Raw genomic sequence first — 18,897 nt, forward strand, 5'->3', positions numbered from 1 at the left:
AGGTAATGTACCTCCTGCAGCCTCCATACTCTTGCCTCACCATCCTAACAGTTGCTCGTCTGGAATTACCAAGGAAGGAACTATTTCACTGAAATACATTTTTTTCCCCCAGATAATTGTTATCCCTTCAAAAGTGCCTAACTTCATTAAGTTTGGCCATTTTGTAGAGAAAATTTTCGAAAATGTATCATAAACTGGCCTTCCTTTTTCAAAGAGGACATGCCACATCCTATAAGTCTTTCTGGATGATCAGGTCAAAACTCTGAATGGAAGTCGTTGTGCTTTGTTGCAAAACCAGCAATTGTGGACCCTTAGGGACTATTTCCATCTCTACACTAAATGGTCCCAATTGCTCTGCTTTTTTTTTTTTTTTTTGCGGTACGCGGGTCTCTCAGTGTTGCGGCCTCTCCCGTTGCGGAGCACAGGCTCCGGACGCGCAGGCTCAGCGGCCATGGCTCACGGGCCCAGCTGCTCCGTGGCATGTGGGATCTTCCCGGACCGGGGCATGAACCCGTGTCCCCTGCATCGGCAGGCGGACTCTCAACCACTGCGCCACCAGGGAAGCCCTGCTCTGCTTTTTGATACTCACTTTTGTACTTTTTTTTTTCTGATTCTGAGATTCTAGTCATCTGCCACTTCTTATAGCTCCTGGTATGCTTCTAGCAATTACTTCTTTAAATGGCCTTGGGCTGGGAAGATTGATAGCCAAGTGTGTTAGAATTGTGTGTAAAGCAAGAATCTTAAGTTCTTTCTTTCTTTATTAGTTTTATTATTTTTATTTTTTAAATTAATTAATTAATTTTATTTATGTTTTGGTCGCGTTGGGTCTTTGTTGCTGCGCACGGGCTTTCTCTCATTGCAGCGAGCAGGGGCTACTCTTTGTTGCGGTGCGCGGGCTTCGCAGTGCGCAGGCTTCTCATTGTGGTCGCTTCTCTTGTTGCGGAGCACGGGCTCTAGGCGCACGGGCTTTAGTAGTTGTGGCATGCGGCCTTAGTAGTTGCGGCGTGCGGGCTCTAGGGCGTGGGGGCTTCAGTAGTTGTGGCGCTCAGGCTTAGTTGCTCCATGGCATGTGGGATCTTTCCGGACCAGGGCTTGAACACGTGTCCTCTGCCTTGGCAGGCAGATTCTTAACCACTGTGCCACCAGGGAAGTCCCTAGACACCCTTATTTTATTTTTTTAAACATTCAAGTACAGGTTTTTGAGTGGACATTTTTTTTTATGGGTTTTTAAAATTGTTTTATTTGGGAAAAGTGCGTCTTACAAAAGGGCAGCTGCAAAATACAGAGACCTCTGCAACAATTACTTGGTTTTGCTTAACGTGAAAGAATGAGTGTTATCCAAGGAATCAAAGCAGTAGATGGACAAATCAGGGGCATCTCCAAGTTATTTTCAGGAAATAGAGCAACAAAACGCAAAGCTATAATTTCCTATCAAGAAATTCTTCTAACAATTTAACTTTAGCTTATCTCGTGGCTTACCACCCCTCCGTCCCCTTTTAGTGGCAAAGCATGACTGACTATTGCAAACCAATGACTTCACTACAGGAAACACCTTAGAACATAGTTTTGAATCACATCTGTCTAGCTGCAAAGCTCAGGGATGGAATGAGGCAAATACCCACAAAAACAAACACAAAAACCCGACAACAAAAGCCCCTCAAATGAGGACAAAGTTTTGTCAAAAAGTGCCTGGACTGGAAAGTCTAGGAGATCATAAAACATTAAATACAACTGGAACTGAGACCCAGTTTGTGTTAATACATGAGATAACCAGATAGTTTGAACTTCTATGGTTAGGCCCATTTGTTTACTTATATAGACAGAGCTAGCCCTGCTCTATTAACAGCTACCAATGTACCGTTGTGTCCTTTCAGATCCATTTTGAGTGGACATATTTTTTTTTCTTTCTTACGTATTTATTTATTTATTTGGCCGTGCCGGTCTTAGTTGCGGCACGCAGGATCCTCGTTGCCGCGTGTGGGATCTTCAACTGCGGCATGCAAGATCTTTAGATGCATCACGTGGGATCTAGTTCCCTGACCAGGGATCGAACCCAGGCCCGCTGCATTGGAAGCGCGGAGTGCTAGCCACTGGACCGCAAGGGAAGTCCCGACACTCTTATTTTTAAAGCACACGCGTCTTCCGCTTTTGTAAACGCCATGTTTGCTTCACTCTGTGTTCTCTGCTACATTCTAGGTGGTTGAGGTCTTTGGGGGCACAAGCCCTAGAAGTGGAGGTGGCATAATACGGATGAATTCTTCTTCCTTGATCATTACTATTTTCTCTCTTAGAGAAGAGAGGGGATGCCAGAGACTGTCCTGGCTTTCTTCTCCCTCAAAGGAGGAGATGGGGGCCCAGGGTGGCGCCCACGGGGTCAGTGGTGTCTGAAGTGTTTGAGGGAGACGGGAGCTGCTGGGCCTCACTGCTAGCAGGCAGGTGGCTGGGGAGGGGGCCGCTGTCTCCTCACTCCTGGCAGCGATGGCCTGTGTGGACGGGGGAGAGCCTGGGGGGCCCAGAGGGGAGACACAGGCCCTGGGGTAGGATTGGCACCAGCGGTGAGATGGGCATTTGGGATTGGGGTCGGGGGGATCTTACAAACACCCCATTTCCTGACATATCCCACACAACACAGCAGCTCATACACAGGGATGGTGACACTCAGAACACAGACCAGCCCCTGCACTCACAAGGGGACATCTTTCTGTAGGTGGGCAGTGACCCGTCAGAGGGAAACCTGACAGTGTACACTTGGCATGGAGGGAGGTGCTCTCCCCCCAGGCACGCCGACGTGGGGACATGTGCTGCCCACCTGTGACAAACGCATCCTCTCTGAACTTGGACACAGTGACCCCGCTCAGGAAAGAGACAACGGCGCATCCTCGCGCACGGGGATGCCCCCAGCACACTCCCACGTTGAGACGGAGCCCTGCACACGCGCTCACACGCATGTGCCCAGACACACGCGAGGCCCTGGGTCTTGGAGTCTGGGGGGCTGATCTCAGTGTCCTTCCCCTTCCAGGATTTTTGTCAACCGCAGCCTGGAGCTGGGGAAGATTTGTTGCCTTGGCTTCAACATGGACTGCACTCTGGCTGGGAGGGGGAGGGGAGTGAGGGGAATTTGGGGCTGGGAGCAGGGGGCGGGCACCAACCGGCCTGGGTCTGCTTGGCCCACAGCCTACAAGTCCCCGGCCTATGAGACGCTGGCCTTCGAGTTGCTGCTGGAGCGCCTGGTGTGCGTCGGGTACCCACACGAGATCCTGCGCTGCACCTACGACCCTGCCTTCCCCATCAGGTGCGGGAGCCCGCGGGGCGGGAGGCTGGGCCCACTCACTGGCCCTGGTGCCTCATCCACAACCTCTGTGCCCCCTCCCGGGGGGCTGGTGTTTGACGCGCCCTGTGGAAACCTGCTGAAGGTGGACGCCCGCGGGAATGGGCTGCTGGGCACCCATGGCTTCTCCTTCCTCCCGGAGTAAGGAACGGGGTGCGGGGCGAGGATGCTGGAGGAAAGACAGTGGCGGGGGTGACTCGGGCACATCGCAGGGGCTCGGCAATGCCAGCTGGATAAGGAGGGAGAGAAGGATGGGTAGAGGCGGGAAAGAGTGGCGGGGCCTGTCCTGGCCTCTGGGAGGCGCTGGGGAGGGGCATCATGGCACCCAGCCCACCCCTTCCCTAGGGCCGAGATCTGGAGTTTCTACCCCAGTAAGTTCATTCAGAGGGATGAGCTGCAGCGGTCCCACACCCTCATCACGCTCTTCAACCTGCCTGGTGAGGGCTGATGGGGGTGGGGGGAGGTGATCCTTTGGTCCTGGCTCTGGCCTGGCGGGCTGCTGCCTGGATCCTCGGGCCGGCGACCGACCAGCCTCCCTCTGCCCTAGAAACCTGTCTCTACGTCTGCCTGGTGGGCTTCTTCTCTGGCTGCTCCCGCTACATCCAGTGAGTTCCATGCCCCTCCCCGCTGTGGCCCTGGGTGACCAGCAGGACACTGTGCAGCTTAGGGGCCAAGCCCGGAAATGGGGGCCCCGCCAGAGGGCAGAGGCTCCTCCTGAGGGGTTTGAGGGGCTCCAGGAGCTCAGAGGGAAGGCCTTGGATGTAGGGGCCCCCAACCTTGTAACTGATGCCCCCACGGGGTGACACCCGTGCCAGGAGGGTTGGGACATGAGCCCAGTGTCGGGCCCACTGTGGATGGAGGGGTCCCCCTGGTAGGGGTCCAGGGTTGGTGGTCACATCAGGGCCCCTTATCAGCCTCGCTCTTGGCCTGACCCAGCTGTGACACCGGTGATCAGCATGGGAACCTCTTCATGTCTTCCAGGATGTGACGGATGCCGTGGATAATGTCCACCATTCGGTGAGTGGCCCAGGCCCCCAGACCCCATAAGGTTTCACTCTTCTTCCCGTGGAGGCTGGTGGTCTGGGCTCCCTCATCTTGGATGCAGGCATGTGTAGGCACGCACGCGTGCACGCACGCACACACGTTCACAGCTCTGCTCCCTCCCGCGGGGCTGTCTCAAGGAGAGGACCCCAGAAGACTTGGAGAAATACATGGAGAAGGATGCGAGTGGCTATAGACCAGGGTCGTGACCAAGCCTGTCCCTTTGTCCCCCTCCTCCCCAGGGCACTGGGGCTGCTCCCCCTTCCCTGGCCTCCCCTCGAGATCTGGACAGAGCTGTGCACCCTGGCCTTGCGCCCCGCCCTCCTGCCTGGCCTGAGGCCCCCTGCCCATGGGGCTGAGACCTGGGAAGGGGCTCCCGGGGCAGCTTGGGGAGACCCCAGCCCTGGAGGCTGCTCTTCTCTCTGACCCAGGCGGGAATCCCCATCCTGCGGGGCAAGAGGAAGGAGGTAGGGAAGGTGTTCCTGGCTACCGGCAGCTACAACTACACCGACGTGCATGTGCCTGTGACGGGGGAGGCCCTCAGCCTCCGGGCCAGAGAACTGCTTCCTTCTTGGCCCTGGGGAAACTGAGGCACTGCAGGAAACAGCAGCCAAGACCCTGCTCCGCCCACTGCCTGGTTGGCATCTTGGGTTCCATTTCTTGGCCTTTTTAGATCTCAGTGGAAGAAGCAATTTTCCCACCATCTCGCTCCTGTGGTCCCCAGCATGGCCTGTGGGGTGAGGGCAATGGCAGGTAGTGGCCCCTGGCCCATCTCAGCTGGGTGCCCTGACCCCTGCCCTGTCCCCGCCAGGCCATCCGGAGCTACCTGTTTGGCGCTGGTGAGGTGAGGGCCACGCGCCTGGCTGGGGGAGGCTGTGTCAAGGGCAGGCAGGGCCGGGCTGGGCCACCTTGCTGGGGCCCTTCCCATGGCCAGCCCCCCGCTGGACGAAGAGGCAAGTGTGTGTGTGGGTCGTTTCACGTGGGTGGGTCTGTTGGAACTTCCCCCGTGGGTGGGAGACCAGTGACCTCAGCCGGTCCACAGGAGGAGCCTGGAGGGGTGGGGAAGGCCACTCACGGCCTTGGAGAAGGCAGTGAAGAGGCCATCAGGTATTTGGGGAGGGGCTGGTTGGGGCGGAAGTGGGTGGGGAAGGGGGTGAGAAGAGGCTGTAGCAGGCCTGGGGGAGGGGGCATGACACACCCCGCGGGGACCCGGCAGGCAAGCCGGTGAGCGGGTCTGCAGCTCGGGGACTGTGCTCTTGTCCCGTGCCCCTGCGTCTCTGACTCTGCCGTGAGGGGCTCTGGAGGCTGACGCGGTGCACGCGACATCCAGCGCTGGCCTCCGCTGCTATAGCTTGTGAGCCTCCCATGCCAGCATGGCTGCGTGGCCAGACTGCCGGGGTCCTGCCCCCGGGACGTCTCAGTCCTGCTGAGGGCCAGGGCTAGGGCACATGGGCGGGCATGAGATGCGAGGGCTGGCGAGCTTTCACCGGTCCAGAGCGTGGCGGAGCCTGGGCGGGCATCCGGCCGGGTATGGCGGGGCAGGGGCTGGCAGGGACCTGGCTGAGGACCTGTGAGCCGCGGCGGGTCAGATTCCCAGGCTGAGCACTTGTGTCTGCACCTGCCCACCCCCTGCAGGCCCTGGAGGTCCTACTTCGACCTGATCGTGGTGGACACGCAGAAGCCCTGCTTCTTTGCGGAGGGAACGGTGCTGAGACAGCTCAGGACGGTAATGCAGGGGCCGAGGCCCGTCCCCCATGACCCGTGGCCCACGCTGTGGGCAGGCTTGATCTGCCCTTAGCAGCTGCTGCTCTGCTGTCTGTCTGTCCCCGGAAGCAAGGAAGCAGGGGACCCCTTCAGGGCCCTCTGCCGCCTCCTTCTTCCCACACCCCACGGTCACCCCTGCCAATCCCAGCCCCCTGCCCTCTCTGACCAGGGCACCCCTTCTGCCTGCTCTAGGACATGGGTAAGCTCCGCGTGGGCACCAGCACGGGGACCCATCAGCACTGTGCCGTCTACTCTGGAGGTACCGGCTCCCCGCCCCGTCCCTCCACAGGCGCCACCTCTCAGCTAGGAGCCCATGTCCCCAGGCTGCCCACCAGGACAGGAAGGGCTGTGAGTGGGCCTGTCCTCCCATGGTCGGGCAGGGTCGTCAGACGCAGTGTGCAAGCTGCTCGGGGTGCGGGGGAAGGACATCCTGGACGTCGGGGACCACATCTTTGGGGACATCCTCAAGTCCAAGGAGCGGCAGGGCTGGCGGACTTGCCTGGTGGTTCCTGAGCTGTCCCGGGAGCTGGACATCTGGGCCTGAGAGGAGGGTGAGACGTGGGGGGCCAGCAGGGGGCACCATGGTCACATCTTCCCCTCTCTCCTGCGGGGGGCTTGGTAGTGACCGTGATAATACCGTCCTCTCTGTGGTTTGTGAGAGCAGATCTATTTTATACACGAGGAAACAAGAGACCCAGAGAGGTTAAGCGGCTTGCCCAAAGTCACACAGCCAGAAGGGCTAAAGTTGAGACTCAAATCCTGTCTCCTGATTCCAGAGTCCTGTGGTGTTTCTGTAGTCCGAGGTTTCCTTCCTCACTGAACCCACCCTCCTTACCCACCCTGAGGAATCTTAGTGAGTGGAAGGTCCACTCTCCCAGCCGGGAATGACTTGTATCCTCGGGGTCAGGAGTTGCTCTGAAACCAAACAATCCGGGCTTGTCCTAAGGGCTGGGTTTGAGTCATTGCCTTGTGACCTTGGGCGGGTCACCTGACTCCCTGTCAGCTTCCTCAACCGTCCCTGCTCTGCCTTGGGCAGAGTCTCCCTCGATGTAAGGAAAGGGTGAAGGATGTTATACACACAGTAGGGGGAGCCTAGACCCCAGTGGCCTTTCCACCCTCACCTCAACTAGCTGAGCTAGGCCTGGGACAAAGGTGGGCAGGGTTGTCAAGCCCCCTGTCCCCTGTCCACTTTTCAGAGCGAATGGAGGAGCTGAAGAGGCTGGACATGCAACTGGCGGACCTGTACCAGTGAGAGCCCTGACCTGTGACCCCTGCCCGGGGAGGGGAGCAGGATGGAGGGTAATGGTCCATGTCCGCCTGGCAGCGGGGTCCTCGCCAGAGTGGTCGGGAAATCACGATCTGTTTCAGGGTGGGCTTCCCTAGTAAACTGGACTTTGGGACCCCTCTGACCCCCTTGGGACACTCACACTGTGACCTCTAGGCCCTTCCTGCTGACCCACCAGCCTGGACTGAGGACGCTTACCATCTCACGGGCACACACCCAGCCCAGTACCCCCCACTGGTGTCCCCAACTCGATCTGGGGAGGTTGTGCCTGGAGCCTGGGGGGCCGTTCCTCTCTTCCTGGGTCATGTGGCCATTTTTGCACCAGGCACACGGATGGCAGCAGTTCCGGGCTGCCACTCATCAGCTCCACCAAGAGGGAGATTCGGGTAAGAGCGGGGTGCCGAGGGAGGAGGGGATGGGCCCAGGGGGCTGAAGGTAGGGCGTGTGCCTCCGGGCGGCCTGACTGGATCCGCTCCGTCCCAGACCCCAGAGCCCAATTACGACTCCCCCAGTCGTCAGGAGCGCCACCTGGCCTTGTCAGCCAGCGCCCCCTGCTGGCCATATTACGAATGACAGCAGTATGCTCTTAAAAGGGCCTGCGGGGTGATGGGTGGGGCTTAGCCAGTTCCTCAATCTCCACCGTTAACCTTGAGAAGTGCCGGCCTCCTGGGTTGGGTCCTCATGTGACCGACCACCCGGCTAGCGTCTGGGGTCAGCCAGACAAGGGGCCTGAGAAGACGGGATCTAGGGCCGGTGGAAAGGACACGTTCCCTGTGGTATTACTTGACCAGTCACCAAAGCTGGGAGAGTCCCACAGGCCACATCAAGGGGAGTCAGGCCACTTGGCCTTCCCAGGCCCAGCTGGGACCAATAGTGAAGGATCTTTGCTGAGCCTCTTGTAGGGTATTTGATCCTCCCACAGCCCCGCGAGGTGGGCTGGGCGGGGATCGTCATCCTTATTTTACTCACGGGGAAACTGAGGCACATGTGCTGCTCAGTCACTCTGGGAGTAACATCTGGACCAGTTTTCTAGACTCTAAAAGAAGGGCCTGTGATGCGGGGGGGCCTGTTGGGGGGGCCGGAGTGGGGACTGGGCGTGTGGGCCTCCTGCAAAGCCCTCTGAGGAGGCATCAGAAGGTAAGTGATGCTGAGAATTTAGTGCAGGGTGGTCACTCTCCAGGGCCAGGCAGGAAACTAACTGTGAAGCGGGAAGTGGGGTCCGTGGCAAAGCGGCGAACTGCCCCACTTCCCAAAGACCCCGGCTGCGGGCAACACGGCAGCCCCTTCCCCGTCGTGGGCTGCAGGGGTGGGGGTGAGGGGGTGGGGTGGGCGGGGATGGGATCTCTGCCCGCGAGTCTCCCAGGAGCTGGACCAGTGCTACAGCGCGATGGGCAGCCTGTTCCGCTGCGGCTTCCGCCAGACGCTCTTCTCCAACCATATGATGCGCTACGCCGACCTCTACACGGCCACCTGCCTCAACTTCCTGTACCACCGCTCAGCTCTCTGTACCGGGTGGCCCCGGAGCTGGTGGGTCCCTGCAGAACCCCCACCCCCACCCCCGGCATCCCTGACCCTCCGTCCCAGAAGGATCCACTGGTCCCCAGCCCTGCCAGGGGCTTTTGAGGTCACCAGACCCACGCTCCCCCTCTAGGCACAAGCGGGTCAAACCCTTGCAGATAACTGTCCACACGGTTAAAAAAAAAAAAAAGCTCTAGAGGGGTTGTGGTTGTATAGATACGATGCCTCTGCTGGGAAGTTTTCCTCCTGCCCTCCTGCTTTAAACTGAGACCACATTATCTCCCTAGTACATATGATACTGGTTTGAAGGAGGAAGGCTATGGTCTCCCTACCCTCAGTACACAGTGATCGCAGAGGAAGTGGACCAAACAGCAGTCCATACAGTAAACGCTCCAGCTGGCTTTCCTCTGGAAGCCCTGGAGATGCTTCTGGGGCAAAAGCAGGGAAGTGGAGGCGGCGAAGACGCCACGGAGTTCATGGGGGCCGTGGGATTGACCAGGGCAGAGCTCCCCGGAGGACACCCGTCCCTCTCCCAACAGGCGGTCATTATTTCCGTCGTACATGGTGTGCCACCTGCACTCAAGATTCTGGACTTGAAACTAATTCTCTGGGGCTCCCTGAGCCCTGCTTTTCTTGTCACTCTCAGCTCCCTTCCTGATATTTGAGAGGAGGAAAAACTGTTTTGTTTCTGGGCTGGGTGTTTGTTTTTTTAAAATCGATCCTGCTGAATGCTTAACCCAGCAAAGTAGGTTTTCTTCTCATTTTACCACTGGTGAATTTTAAGTGCAGAGAACCTAAGTAACTTGCTGTCACACTGGTAGACAGACTGCAGAGTCAGCATTTGAACCCAGGGCTGCTGAACTCAGGGGACACGCTCTGCCCCCTGCATCACACTGCCACATGCTGGGGGAACTGAGCTCTCCCCATGCAGCTTCATCCCTTCTCTGGGCTTTTAGATGAGCAGGGCTGGAGATTTCCTGTTGCCGAAGCTGGGGGTCCGAGGCACAGTTAGAGTGCTGTTAGACATTGTTGCTAAAGTAGAGACCAGACAGGTGAAGAAAAAGGATCCGGAGCACCCAGGTGAAACAGTTAAAGAAACCTGACCTTTACCCCGCTGTGCTGCCTGGGATTTTTGAGGAAGTGAAGTCCGTCTGCCAGAGCTTTCCTTCTCCAGCTGACCCTCCTGGGCTCCCTTTTCTGTGGCATCACTGGGCAGGAAGCTGGCAGCTGGGGGCAGAGGATGGAGCTGGCGGGGGTGGGGGGGGTGGGGCGGTGTCTATGCATAACTGGGGACTCCGGGAAGGCCTCACCACTGACGGAGCTTCTCCACCTCTTGCTGCATTGGCCCCTACAGATGCCCCATGAGTCAGCAGCAGAGCCAGAATGGGCCAGTCTGGGTCCTGCCGCCCACCTCCTCTCCTGCAGCCAGAGGGTGAGTTGCTGGGAAGTGGGAGGAGCCACCTGGCTGGCCCAGGAGCTCAGCGACTTAGGGGCTACCCCGGGGCTAGAGCAGGGGTCCCAATGGAGCAGCATCAACCCGAGCAGGCATTTGGGAGATTTGCAGGAGCTCTTTTGCCTTCCAAGTGCAATCATTCCTGAGTATTTACATAGAAATACATATTATATTATACATTGCTTTTCATTTCTCCTATGTTATAGTTATGGTATTATATTGATTTTTAAGATTATAGACACAATCATTATATTATCTATGAATTTCAATTCAGGATAGAAGAAATGAAAATACTTGTTTTACATATTTTTTTAATTGAAATAGTTGATTTACAATGTTGTGTTAGAAAATATTTAGATTTAAAATGAGGCATTGGGGCTTCCTTGGTGGCGCAGTGGTTCAGAGTCCGCCTGCAAATGCAGGGGACACGGGTTCGTGCTCCGGTCCGGGAAGATCCCACATGCCGCGGAGCGGCTGGGCCCGTGAGCCATGGCCGCTGAGCCTGCGCGTCTGGAGCCTGTGCTCCGCAAGTGGAGGGGCCACAACAGTGAGAGGCCAGCGTACCGGGAAAAAAAAAAAAAAAAAAAAATGAGGCATTGGGTCCGAGGGGGCCCAGAACCACTGGCTGTCAGCCCAAACTCACAGGTTCTGCTCAGCGGGGTCAGCTGACTGCACTGGGGCCCTGCACCTCTTCACACCAGTTCTGGCTCATTTCTCTGACAGCTCCGTCTCCGCCCTGGGAGAGGTTGCAGAGCACAGGCTCTCCCTGGCCAGGCTTCCTCTCCAGGCAGCTTTTACGGACGCAATGTGTAGGGGCTTCTGCTTTGACCCTTCTGCTCCTTTGTGCTGCCTGACTGCCCTTTGAGTGCAAACTCCAGTTTTCCTGAGGGGCAGGCTCAGCTCCTAGCCTGGTTCTGCAGCCCCAGGCCCTGCAGGAGGGTTCCTGTTTCTACCCTGGCGTTCCTGGGCCTTGATTTTCAAAATGCCTGTCTCGTCGGTTCCCTTTAGATTGGTGGCTTCGGGCTCAGTGAGCATTCTTCCCACCGGTTTTTTTACCAAGCACCTCCAGCATGCCCGACAAGGTAGAAACGGAATTGTAAGCCACTTTACTCCCGCCCAGGAGAAGCTCAAAATTCAAGCACATCAATACTTTAATCAGTGCTTTGCAACTATTTTTCCCTCCCAGCCCACCAGAGGGCTGGACCCACTCCCATCTGCAACTGCATGTTCTCTAGGGATGTGTTGGTTTCTCTACCCCTTCATCTCCATCCCAGCCCAGGCTAGGGCATTTTGACACATTTTCTACCCCTGGTTGAGAGTCACTGTGTGAACCTGGGAAGGCTCCATGACCAGCTTTCTTTGTTTCTTAGAAGGCTGAGGGCAAAGAGAGAGGCAAGGACCAGGAGGGCTGCACGGAGGCAGACTGAACCCAGGACACAGGCCGGCATCACGGTCGTCTTCCACTTGAAATATTTTTCAGATAACGGGAAAAATATGGAAGAGAGAAAAAGCAACCATATTGAAGTCTCCTAAATGTAACAGGTTTGGAGCCCAAGAGCACTTCTTTTAGGTAGGAGGAAGGTGTCTTGCTCTCATCCTGGAAGGCAACCCTCCCTGGCCTCTGGGCCATTTGTGTGTAACAAGTGGAATTATTTTGCCCAGTTCCCCTGAGTGTATCATTTCACATCCAATTTTATTTCTATCCATTTCTTTTTAAAAATAGTATTTCCGGGACTTCCCTGGCGGTCCAGTGGTTAAGACTCCGCACTTCCAATGCAGGGGGTGTGGGTTCGATCCCTGGTCGGGGAGCTATGATCCCACATGCCTTGCGGCCAAAAAACCAAAACATAAAATAGTAGCAATAGTGTAACAAATTCAATAAAGACTTAAAAAAAAAAGGTCCACATCAAAAAATAAATAAAAATAATATTTCTGTGCACTTTTGATTCCGTCACTAGTAACAATAATACCTAATGGGCTATAGATGACCTCATTAATGTTCTTTCCAGGTCACTATGCAAGACAGCGAGATGCCCAGACATCTTTGAACTTGATGTATACATGCATTAAAAACTGTAAGTCCTACTCATGATTTAAAAACTTGATTCTTTATTTTAGTCGGAGCTCCTCCGTGGTGTTAAGCCCTGGCCCTTCTTGTTCTGTCATTAATTTGAGTTCACTTTTCGTGTTAGTGTATCGTCTGGCATTAATATTGGAGGCTCAGAAGGAATATATTTACATGTTTGAAATGACAAAACAAACTCTTGAAGAAATTGGTCTGTGGCACAGTTCACTAGTTTTATTTTCTGTGGATAAACAAGGGAAACATTTGGAATATCTGAGGATAAATAAGGGACAACAGGCTGCATGCTGAGAGTTCACAGTCATTTTTTTAAATCTCTGTTTATTTCAGAAGTTTCTGGGCCTTTCACTCTTCTTCCTGGGTTGACTTTTGGGCCTCAGAGTCCTGCAGGGGTAGGTTCTCCAGGCAAGAACCGGGTATCCCTGGCCTTTTGTCTTTAAACACTAGATTTTTATTCAAGAGGTAGATGATAGTATTTTACCGGGAAAACTGCTCAGACCCTAGGGTCCATGCTTTTCTGGAAAGGTGCTGAAATACAGTAGTATTACAAAAAGTATTTTGTAATGCTACAAAACTGAACCCTTAGAATTCCCTCCCAGGGTGGAGAGAATGCAGAAGGGCCTGGGGGTAATCGGCCTGGCAGCAGACCCCTAAGGGGTGTGAGGAAGAGAGTGAGGGAGAGGGAGAGGGGAAGGGGGGAAGGGACAGGGAGGGGAGAGAGACCTGCAAAAGGAAGAGGTGGCCAAAGGGCCCTTCCCGTGTTTTTCCTTCTGCCTGAAGCACCCCCATCTCTGCCCCCCACCTCACATCTCGGGGGGCCTCCCCACCTCCCTGACTGGATCAGTTCCTTCTCTTAGTCCCTCCCCCAGGGACCTCTTTCTCAGAATCATCACACTTTTTTTTTTTTTTTTGCGGTACGCGGGCCTCTCACTGCTGTGGCCCCTCCCCTTGCGGAGCACAGGCTCAGGACGCGCAGGCTCAGCGGCCATGGCTCACGGGCCCAGCCGCTCCGCGGCATGTGGCATCCTCCCGGACCGGGGCACGAACCCGTGTCCCCTGCATCGGCAGGCGGACCCTCAACCACTGCGCCACCAGGGAAGCCCAGGATCATCACACTTTGACACTTGTGATTCTTTAACATGTGTCCCCACCGGACTTAAGGCTCCTTAGTGACAGGTCGTTTGGGTCATCATTGTATCTCTGGCTTCCAGTGTCCTGTATGTTTTATTGAGTGAACCGTGTAACCTGATTTATTATTACTCTGGGTCAGCTTGTAGAACTGCAGGGGAAAGGGTGGGGCTAAAGACCTATCATGAGACGGACGAGAGGAAGTGGGGAAGGGCTATACAACTTTGGATTAGAACCCTCCTCAATTCTTAGGAACTCATCTGAGGCAGGGTAGGGTGGGAGATATTTCTAGCTCGGGGTTGTTCATTTGATGCAGTATATATATTTTTAATCCTGTGTCACCTCTGTCCTCATTTATCTGCACCTTAGAGATGTACTCCATTACTCCTAAGACTGTGGTAGACACTGATAGTCATATCCCGTTTCTGGAAGAAGTTTTAGTTGGGCATGTGGCCACCCAGAAGACATTTCCCAGCCTTCTTTGAAGATGACTGGGGACACGTGAGCAAGCTGTGGTCCCTCTCACCCTAAGCAGAAATAATGCATCCAGCTTCCAGGTCCTGACCTTAAAAGGAGAGGGTGTGCCTTCCGCCCCCTCTCTTCCCCGTTCCCACTGGCTGCCATGTGAAACTGCTTGGGAGCCACGCTTGTCCACATGGGTGAGGCTGCACCCTGGGGATGGCAGAGCCCCGAGACCGATGTGCTGTGGGCCTGGCACAGCTGAGCATTGGCTGTTTCACCAGGGTTGCTGACGGGAGAGAGACGCATTTCTAGTTGTGACTAGTCACACCGGCTGAATCGGGGTCTGAATTCCGGCACCCAGTCCCGAGCAGGCAGAAATGATGAGAAGCACCATGCCTGGGGCGGCGCTCTTGTGGTAAAGATGTGATCGATCACCTCATCTGGAGGATAAATGACAGCACTCTGGCTATCACAGTGATTCTTATTTGGTAAGTTGGGAACCGTTCAAGAATGTCTTTCTCAGATTTGCTCTTTCCTTGTCACCGTCCTAGTTCTCATTTCCATACTTTAGAGACAGGAGTTAAAAGCTCTGCACTTGGAGCCAGGCAGCTCTGAGTTTGAAACTTTAGTCCTGCCTGTCATTTACTGTCTCACTTTGTTTCCATACCTATGCCATAGGGCTACTGTGAGAATGTAGTGAGACAATATGCCTGGAAGGCGGCCAGAGCAAACATGAAATAGGAGTTTCCTCTACTACTGTATATATGTGTACTAGTCAGGATTTTTCCCTAGCACCTGACAGAAACCTAAATGAAACTGGCTTAAGAATAAGGGAATCAATTGTCTCACATCACGGAAAAGTACAGGGCTTGGCCAGCTCCAGGCTTTAGCCAGGGATCAAATGATGTCACTGGATGTAAGCTTACTCTCTCTAGCTCTCAGGCTTATTGTGTTGGTGCCATTCTCTAGGAGGTTTTTTTCTCCATGGTTATAAGAAGGTTTACAGGTTTCCATCCTCTTTGCAGCAACTCTACCAGGGAAAGAGTCTCTCCAACAAAAGTCTGGGAAACGAGTCTCACTGGTTTTGAGTGAGAAATAACCCCATCGTCCAATCAATGCCGCTGGCCACGATACTGGGCTCTGGTTGGCCTAGCCTGGGTCACATGCTAATGTGGGTGGAGTCCGTTCCTGTTAAGCGACAGATTGTGAGTGGGAAAGAGGTGGTCCTAAGGAAATTAGGGCACTCTTATTAGAAGAAGGACTACACGCCAAGCAGGCACAACAGATGTCTTTTATACCATGAGTACCTGTACCTAGTAAACAGTAATAAATGTGAACTGTCATGCCTCCTCCTCTCCTCGTCTTCTGGTTCATGGTCATTCTGCACCAGGATGCCAGTATATAACCATCCTTATTTATCTTCCTTTAACACTCCCTTTACACTCCCCCCTTCTAAGAAGTTGGACGTTAGACTTAATTTCTGCCGAGGCCCATATCTCCCCTGCAATTCCCTATGAATCTTCCTCCCAAGTGATTAAGGGCCTGCTTCTTACCTTGCCTCTCTCCCTCCCTCCTGCTCCAGGTATCTAGGAACCGCTATTTACTAAACAAGAGGGCTACTCTTGTTTAGAGTAGAGCTCCAGAATCACGGTGCAGTTTCCTGTAGTTGCTATACCATCCCCATCACTTCCACATCCTTTTATATCCTGAAGATGCTACCTAGTCCAATCAGGCTGTTTAAAACCTCCAATTTGTCAGTTTGAAATCTACACGTTATTCAGTGCCAGTGGTTCAGCCGACATTGTTAGTACCCAGGGTGGTACTGTGAGAAGTCCTGCTGGGAACTGGCAATAGCGAAGGTGTTCTTTTGAGAACTGAGCTGTAATACTGAGACGATGTTCTGAGGAGAGAGAGACGTAACATCACCATAGATAGCTGAGTCCCAGTCTGGGTCGGGGGATGGGCATTAGGTGGCAAGGATGAACCGTCTGAAGCCAAAGAACAGGTAATGCACAAAGGACAGCAGTGCAGGCCCAATCAGAGGACTGGTCCACGGACGTGAGCTGGAGGGCCTGAGGTCTGAGGCAAGGGCGTTCCTAACAAGGAGGGGCGTGCTTCAGGCTCTTTCTGTCTCGTGATTTTGAATATTTGATTTCCCCAAGTCCCATTTTCAGCTGCCAGGACTTCTAAGCAACCCCTCGGGCATGATTTGGCTTTAGAGGTAAAGTGAGTCTGTCTAAAGGGCAGGGAACGCCTAGCTGTGTGGATTCCTGCGTTTTGGTTGTGGTGACAATCTATTTCTCATCCAAAGTTAGTCTATGAGCATTATGGGTTTATACCTCAGCTTTATGAACCTCGTTTTTGTAAATCAGACTTGGAGAGATGGATCTGCTTCCCTCACAATGGAAAAATCCACATGAAGGTGAGTTCTCCAGGGTAGTGGGTGTTCCCTGTGAGGCGCTTGGGATAGCCTATTGGCGTTCCCCAGACAAACCCCTAATTCTCTAGGCCAAGCCACCAGCACTGTTTTCTGTAATAAATATGATAAATGAATACGCAGGAATGAATAAAAGTCAATTGTTTTTTAGATGATACATAAGTATTAAGAAAACTAAAATCTCAAATACATCGACTAGGTTTTCCTATACATTATATTTACACAACGATTCTGATTTTACCTTTCCACAGGCAGTTGCCCAGGAGGAAGGAAAGGCGACCTATGATAGTCTCTGGGGCTCAGATGTCTTCTCAGGCCAGGTGTCCCCTAGCAGAGCAAAGAACTGAAGAGGCAAGGGTCCTTTCCCCGCCCCTGTCTGCTGCTCCCTTTTGTTTTTATTTGAAGCATTTCTCAATAACAAATGCAAAATTAGGTTTGAATATAAAAAGCTAGATGACCACTCCAGTGCAGGATTGTGTATCATTAAGGAGGCCAGGCCCAGAAAGGATGTGAATTACCTCTCATCTCCAAGGATCTGTGACGGAAGTCAAAGATCACACATAAAAGTCATCTGTGATCTCTGAGCGAAAGGCACAGCCAGCATAAACTCAGCTGCAGAATGAGAGGATCTGACCAGATGGTCTGTCACGTCCCACCTAGCGGGGAAGGCTAGTTTCTACACTCAGATCTTCCATGCTGGAAGGATTTGCCCTCTCTGCTAAGGTGGATGCAGGAAGGAAAGTCTATCATATTGTGGAATTGACCTCCTGATATAACAAATAACTATGTTGGGATTAAGGCAGGTCAATAAAATTCAAATTGTTACCATACTTGTGGGGTAAGTTAATTTTCAAAGTTTGAGATTTCTGTGTGCTGTAAAGCTGGGGCAAACTACAGTCTTAAGTAACCAGACTTTCCCATGGGGGTGTAAAATCTGAGAGGAAGCGCAGGGAATTACTTCCCAGGCCCTGGGCCCACAGTCTGCACCCACGATGCCCCTCTATTACAGTTTCTCCTAGGCCACCCAGGTAAGTGCATTTCTTGTCTTGTGGAGGCTCTGAAATGTCTCTCTTTTTTAAAAAAAAAAATCAAGAACTTACGACTCAAGGACTTGAAACCCTAATGTTACCGGCAAAGCCTCATTTTTGCGGAATATAAAACACTCTGTCTCTTCCACTTCTAACAGTTCGTTGAGAGAAGCCACCACTAGGTCATGTTCCTGCAGCATTTCCGGGTAGCGGGACACTGCTCGCTCGATCCTGGCTGAACGCCGTACAGGAGTGATAAGCTTCATGTCTTGCACTTCCGGCATTCCGTTTATTCTGAGAGACAGCAAGAGATGCATTCAAAACCTTCTAACTTCTTTCAAAATTCTACTTGTTAGTCTTTATTTTTTTCTTATTCCCTAATAAAACACAAGAGAAATGTCTATAGCAGCTCTCGTCCTAAGGTGGACTTGCCCTCATTGTCAGAATGAACTGGGTGGTGTCCATCTGCTCTCACATGGTGTCAGCACAGGGATTTAATTGAGTGAATTGTTAAGTGTGCTTTTATTTGAAGTCAGCTACTTGGCAGTTGGTGTTTGTTTATTCCATAAACTTTCAAAGAGCTGACACGTTTTGATGAAATTGGGCCTAACACCAAATGAGGCTGGACTAATGAATTCTAAGATTCTTTCTAGCTTTGACAGTAAATTATTCAAAAAACATCTTTTAAGATGGTGGACCAAACCACAAATTGAAACTGGAACAAATCAGGCATCTTCCTGGTAAACCTGAATGCATTCCAATCACAGGCAGCCTGGAGGGTACGTTGCAGAGACCTTTCCAGGCAGTGAATCCTGGTCACACATCACAAAACCACTGATTACAGTAGCCTCACAAAACTCGTGGCCAGTCTGCTGAAAACGCCCATCACCAATTCCGGAGACAGTAAGAGGTGGTCTTCACGTCAGCTGCCTGCTTTCATCCACCCACGAGCTGACTACAGTGGGGAAATGACAGGTCTGAGACAGGAGTTTAGACTGGAAGAGGCCCAGCTGTGCTTTCCAGAGAACGAAGATACAGAACTGTGGTCTTGGTGCTTTTGTTTGGAATTTTCCTTTCAAGAGCACGAACAGAGACTGATGTGACACTAATGTTTTAGAAAATGACATCGATACCCTGACACAGTTCCTTAAATTACCATGGATTCTTAACCTTACACTTGTCTCAAAACCAAACACTTCTGATACTGTGCGCGGTCTCTAACTAGCACGTGCCTGCCGCCTCCCTGTTCTCACAGGGCTATTCACAGCTCCCTCCTTCCCACAGCTCCAGAGGCTGCCTGCTTGGCAGTTTGCTCCTGCCCCCCAGGACTGGCTGGAAAGGTGGGTGGGATCTGCAAGTGCAGCACAAAT

At 53.2% G+C, this 18,897-nt stretch overlaps 2 protein-coding genes across 3 annotated transcripts in view; one reads left to right on the forward strand and one right to left on the reverse strand.

Moving 5' to 3' along the window:
* The first annotated feature begins 2,346 nt into the window (after positions 1-2,346).
* Positions 2,347-17,928, forward strand: NT5DC4 (5'-nucleotidase domain containing 4). Its single transcript, XM_067703953.1, is given in 23 exon segments — positions 2,347-2,373; positions 3,003-3,090; positions 3,172-3,291; positions 3,373-3,469; positions 3,674-3,765; positions 3,876-3,933; positions 4,265-4,299; positions 4,302-4,345; positions 4,480-4,551; positions 4,801-4,881; positions 5,181-5,213; positions 5,967-6,095; positions 6,326-6,392; positions 6,514-6,684; positions 7,330-7,381; positions 7,744-7,804; positions 10,291-10,368; positions 11,870-11,931; positions 12,399-12,464; positions 12,803-12,864; positions 13,970-14,259; positions 14,344-14,550; positions 15,088-17,928. Coding segments are annotated over 19 exon segments (1,428 nt in total). The 3' UTR covers positions 12,460-12,464; positions 12,803-12,864; positions 13,970-14,259; positions 14,344-14,550; positions 15,088-17,928.
* CKAP2L (cytoskeleton associated protein 2 like) overlaps positions 16,626-18,897 on the reverse strand; it is a 30,485-nt gene continuing 28,213 nt past the window's right edge. For both annotated transcript variants that reach the window (XM_067704401.1, XM_067704402.1), the window contains one exon: positions 16,626-17,821. In XM_067704401.1, the coding sequence (XP_067560502.1) occupies positions 17,596-17,821 (226 nt within the window). In that variant the 3' untranslated portion in view covers positions 16,626-17,595. The remainder of the gene's footprint in view (positions 17,822-18,897) is intronic.

The sequence above is a fragment of the Pseudorca crassidens genome, chromosome 14 (assembly GCF_039906515.1).
Source record: "Pseudorca crassidens isolate mPseCra1 chromosome 14, mPseCra1.hap1, whole genome shotgun sequence".
Taxonomy (NCBI): Eukaryota; Metazoa; Chordata; class Mammalia; order Artiodactyla; family Delphinidae; genus Pseudorca; species Pseudorca crassidens.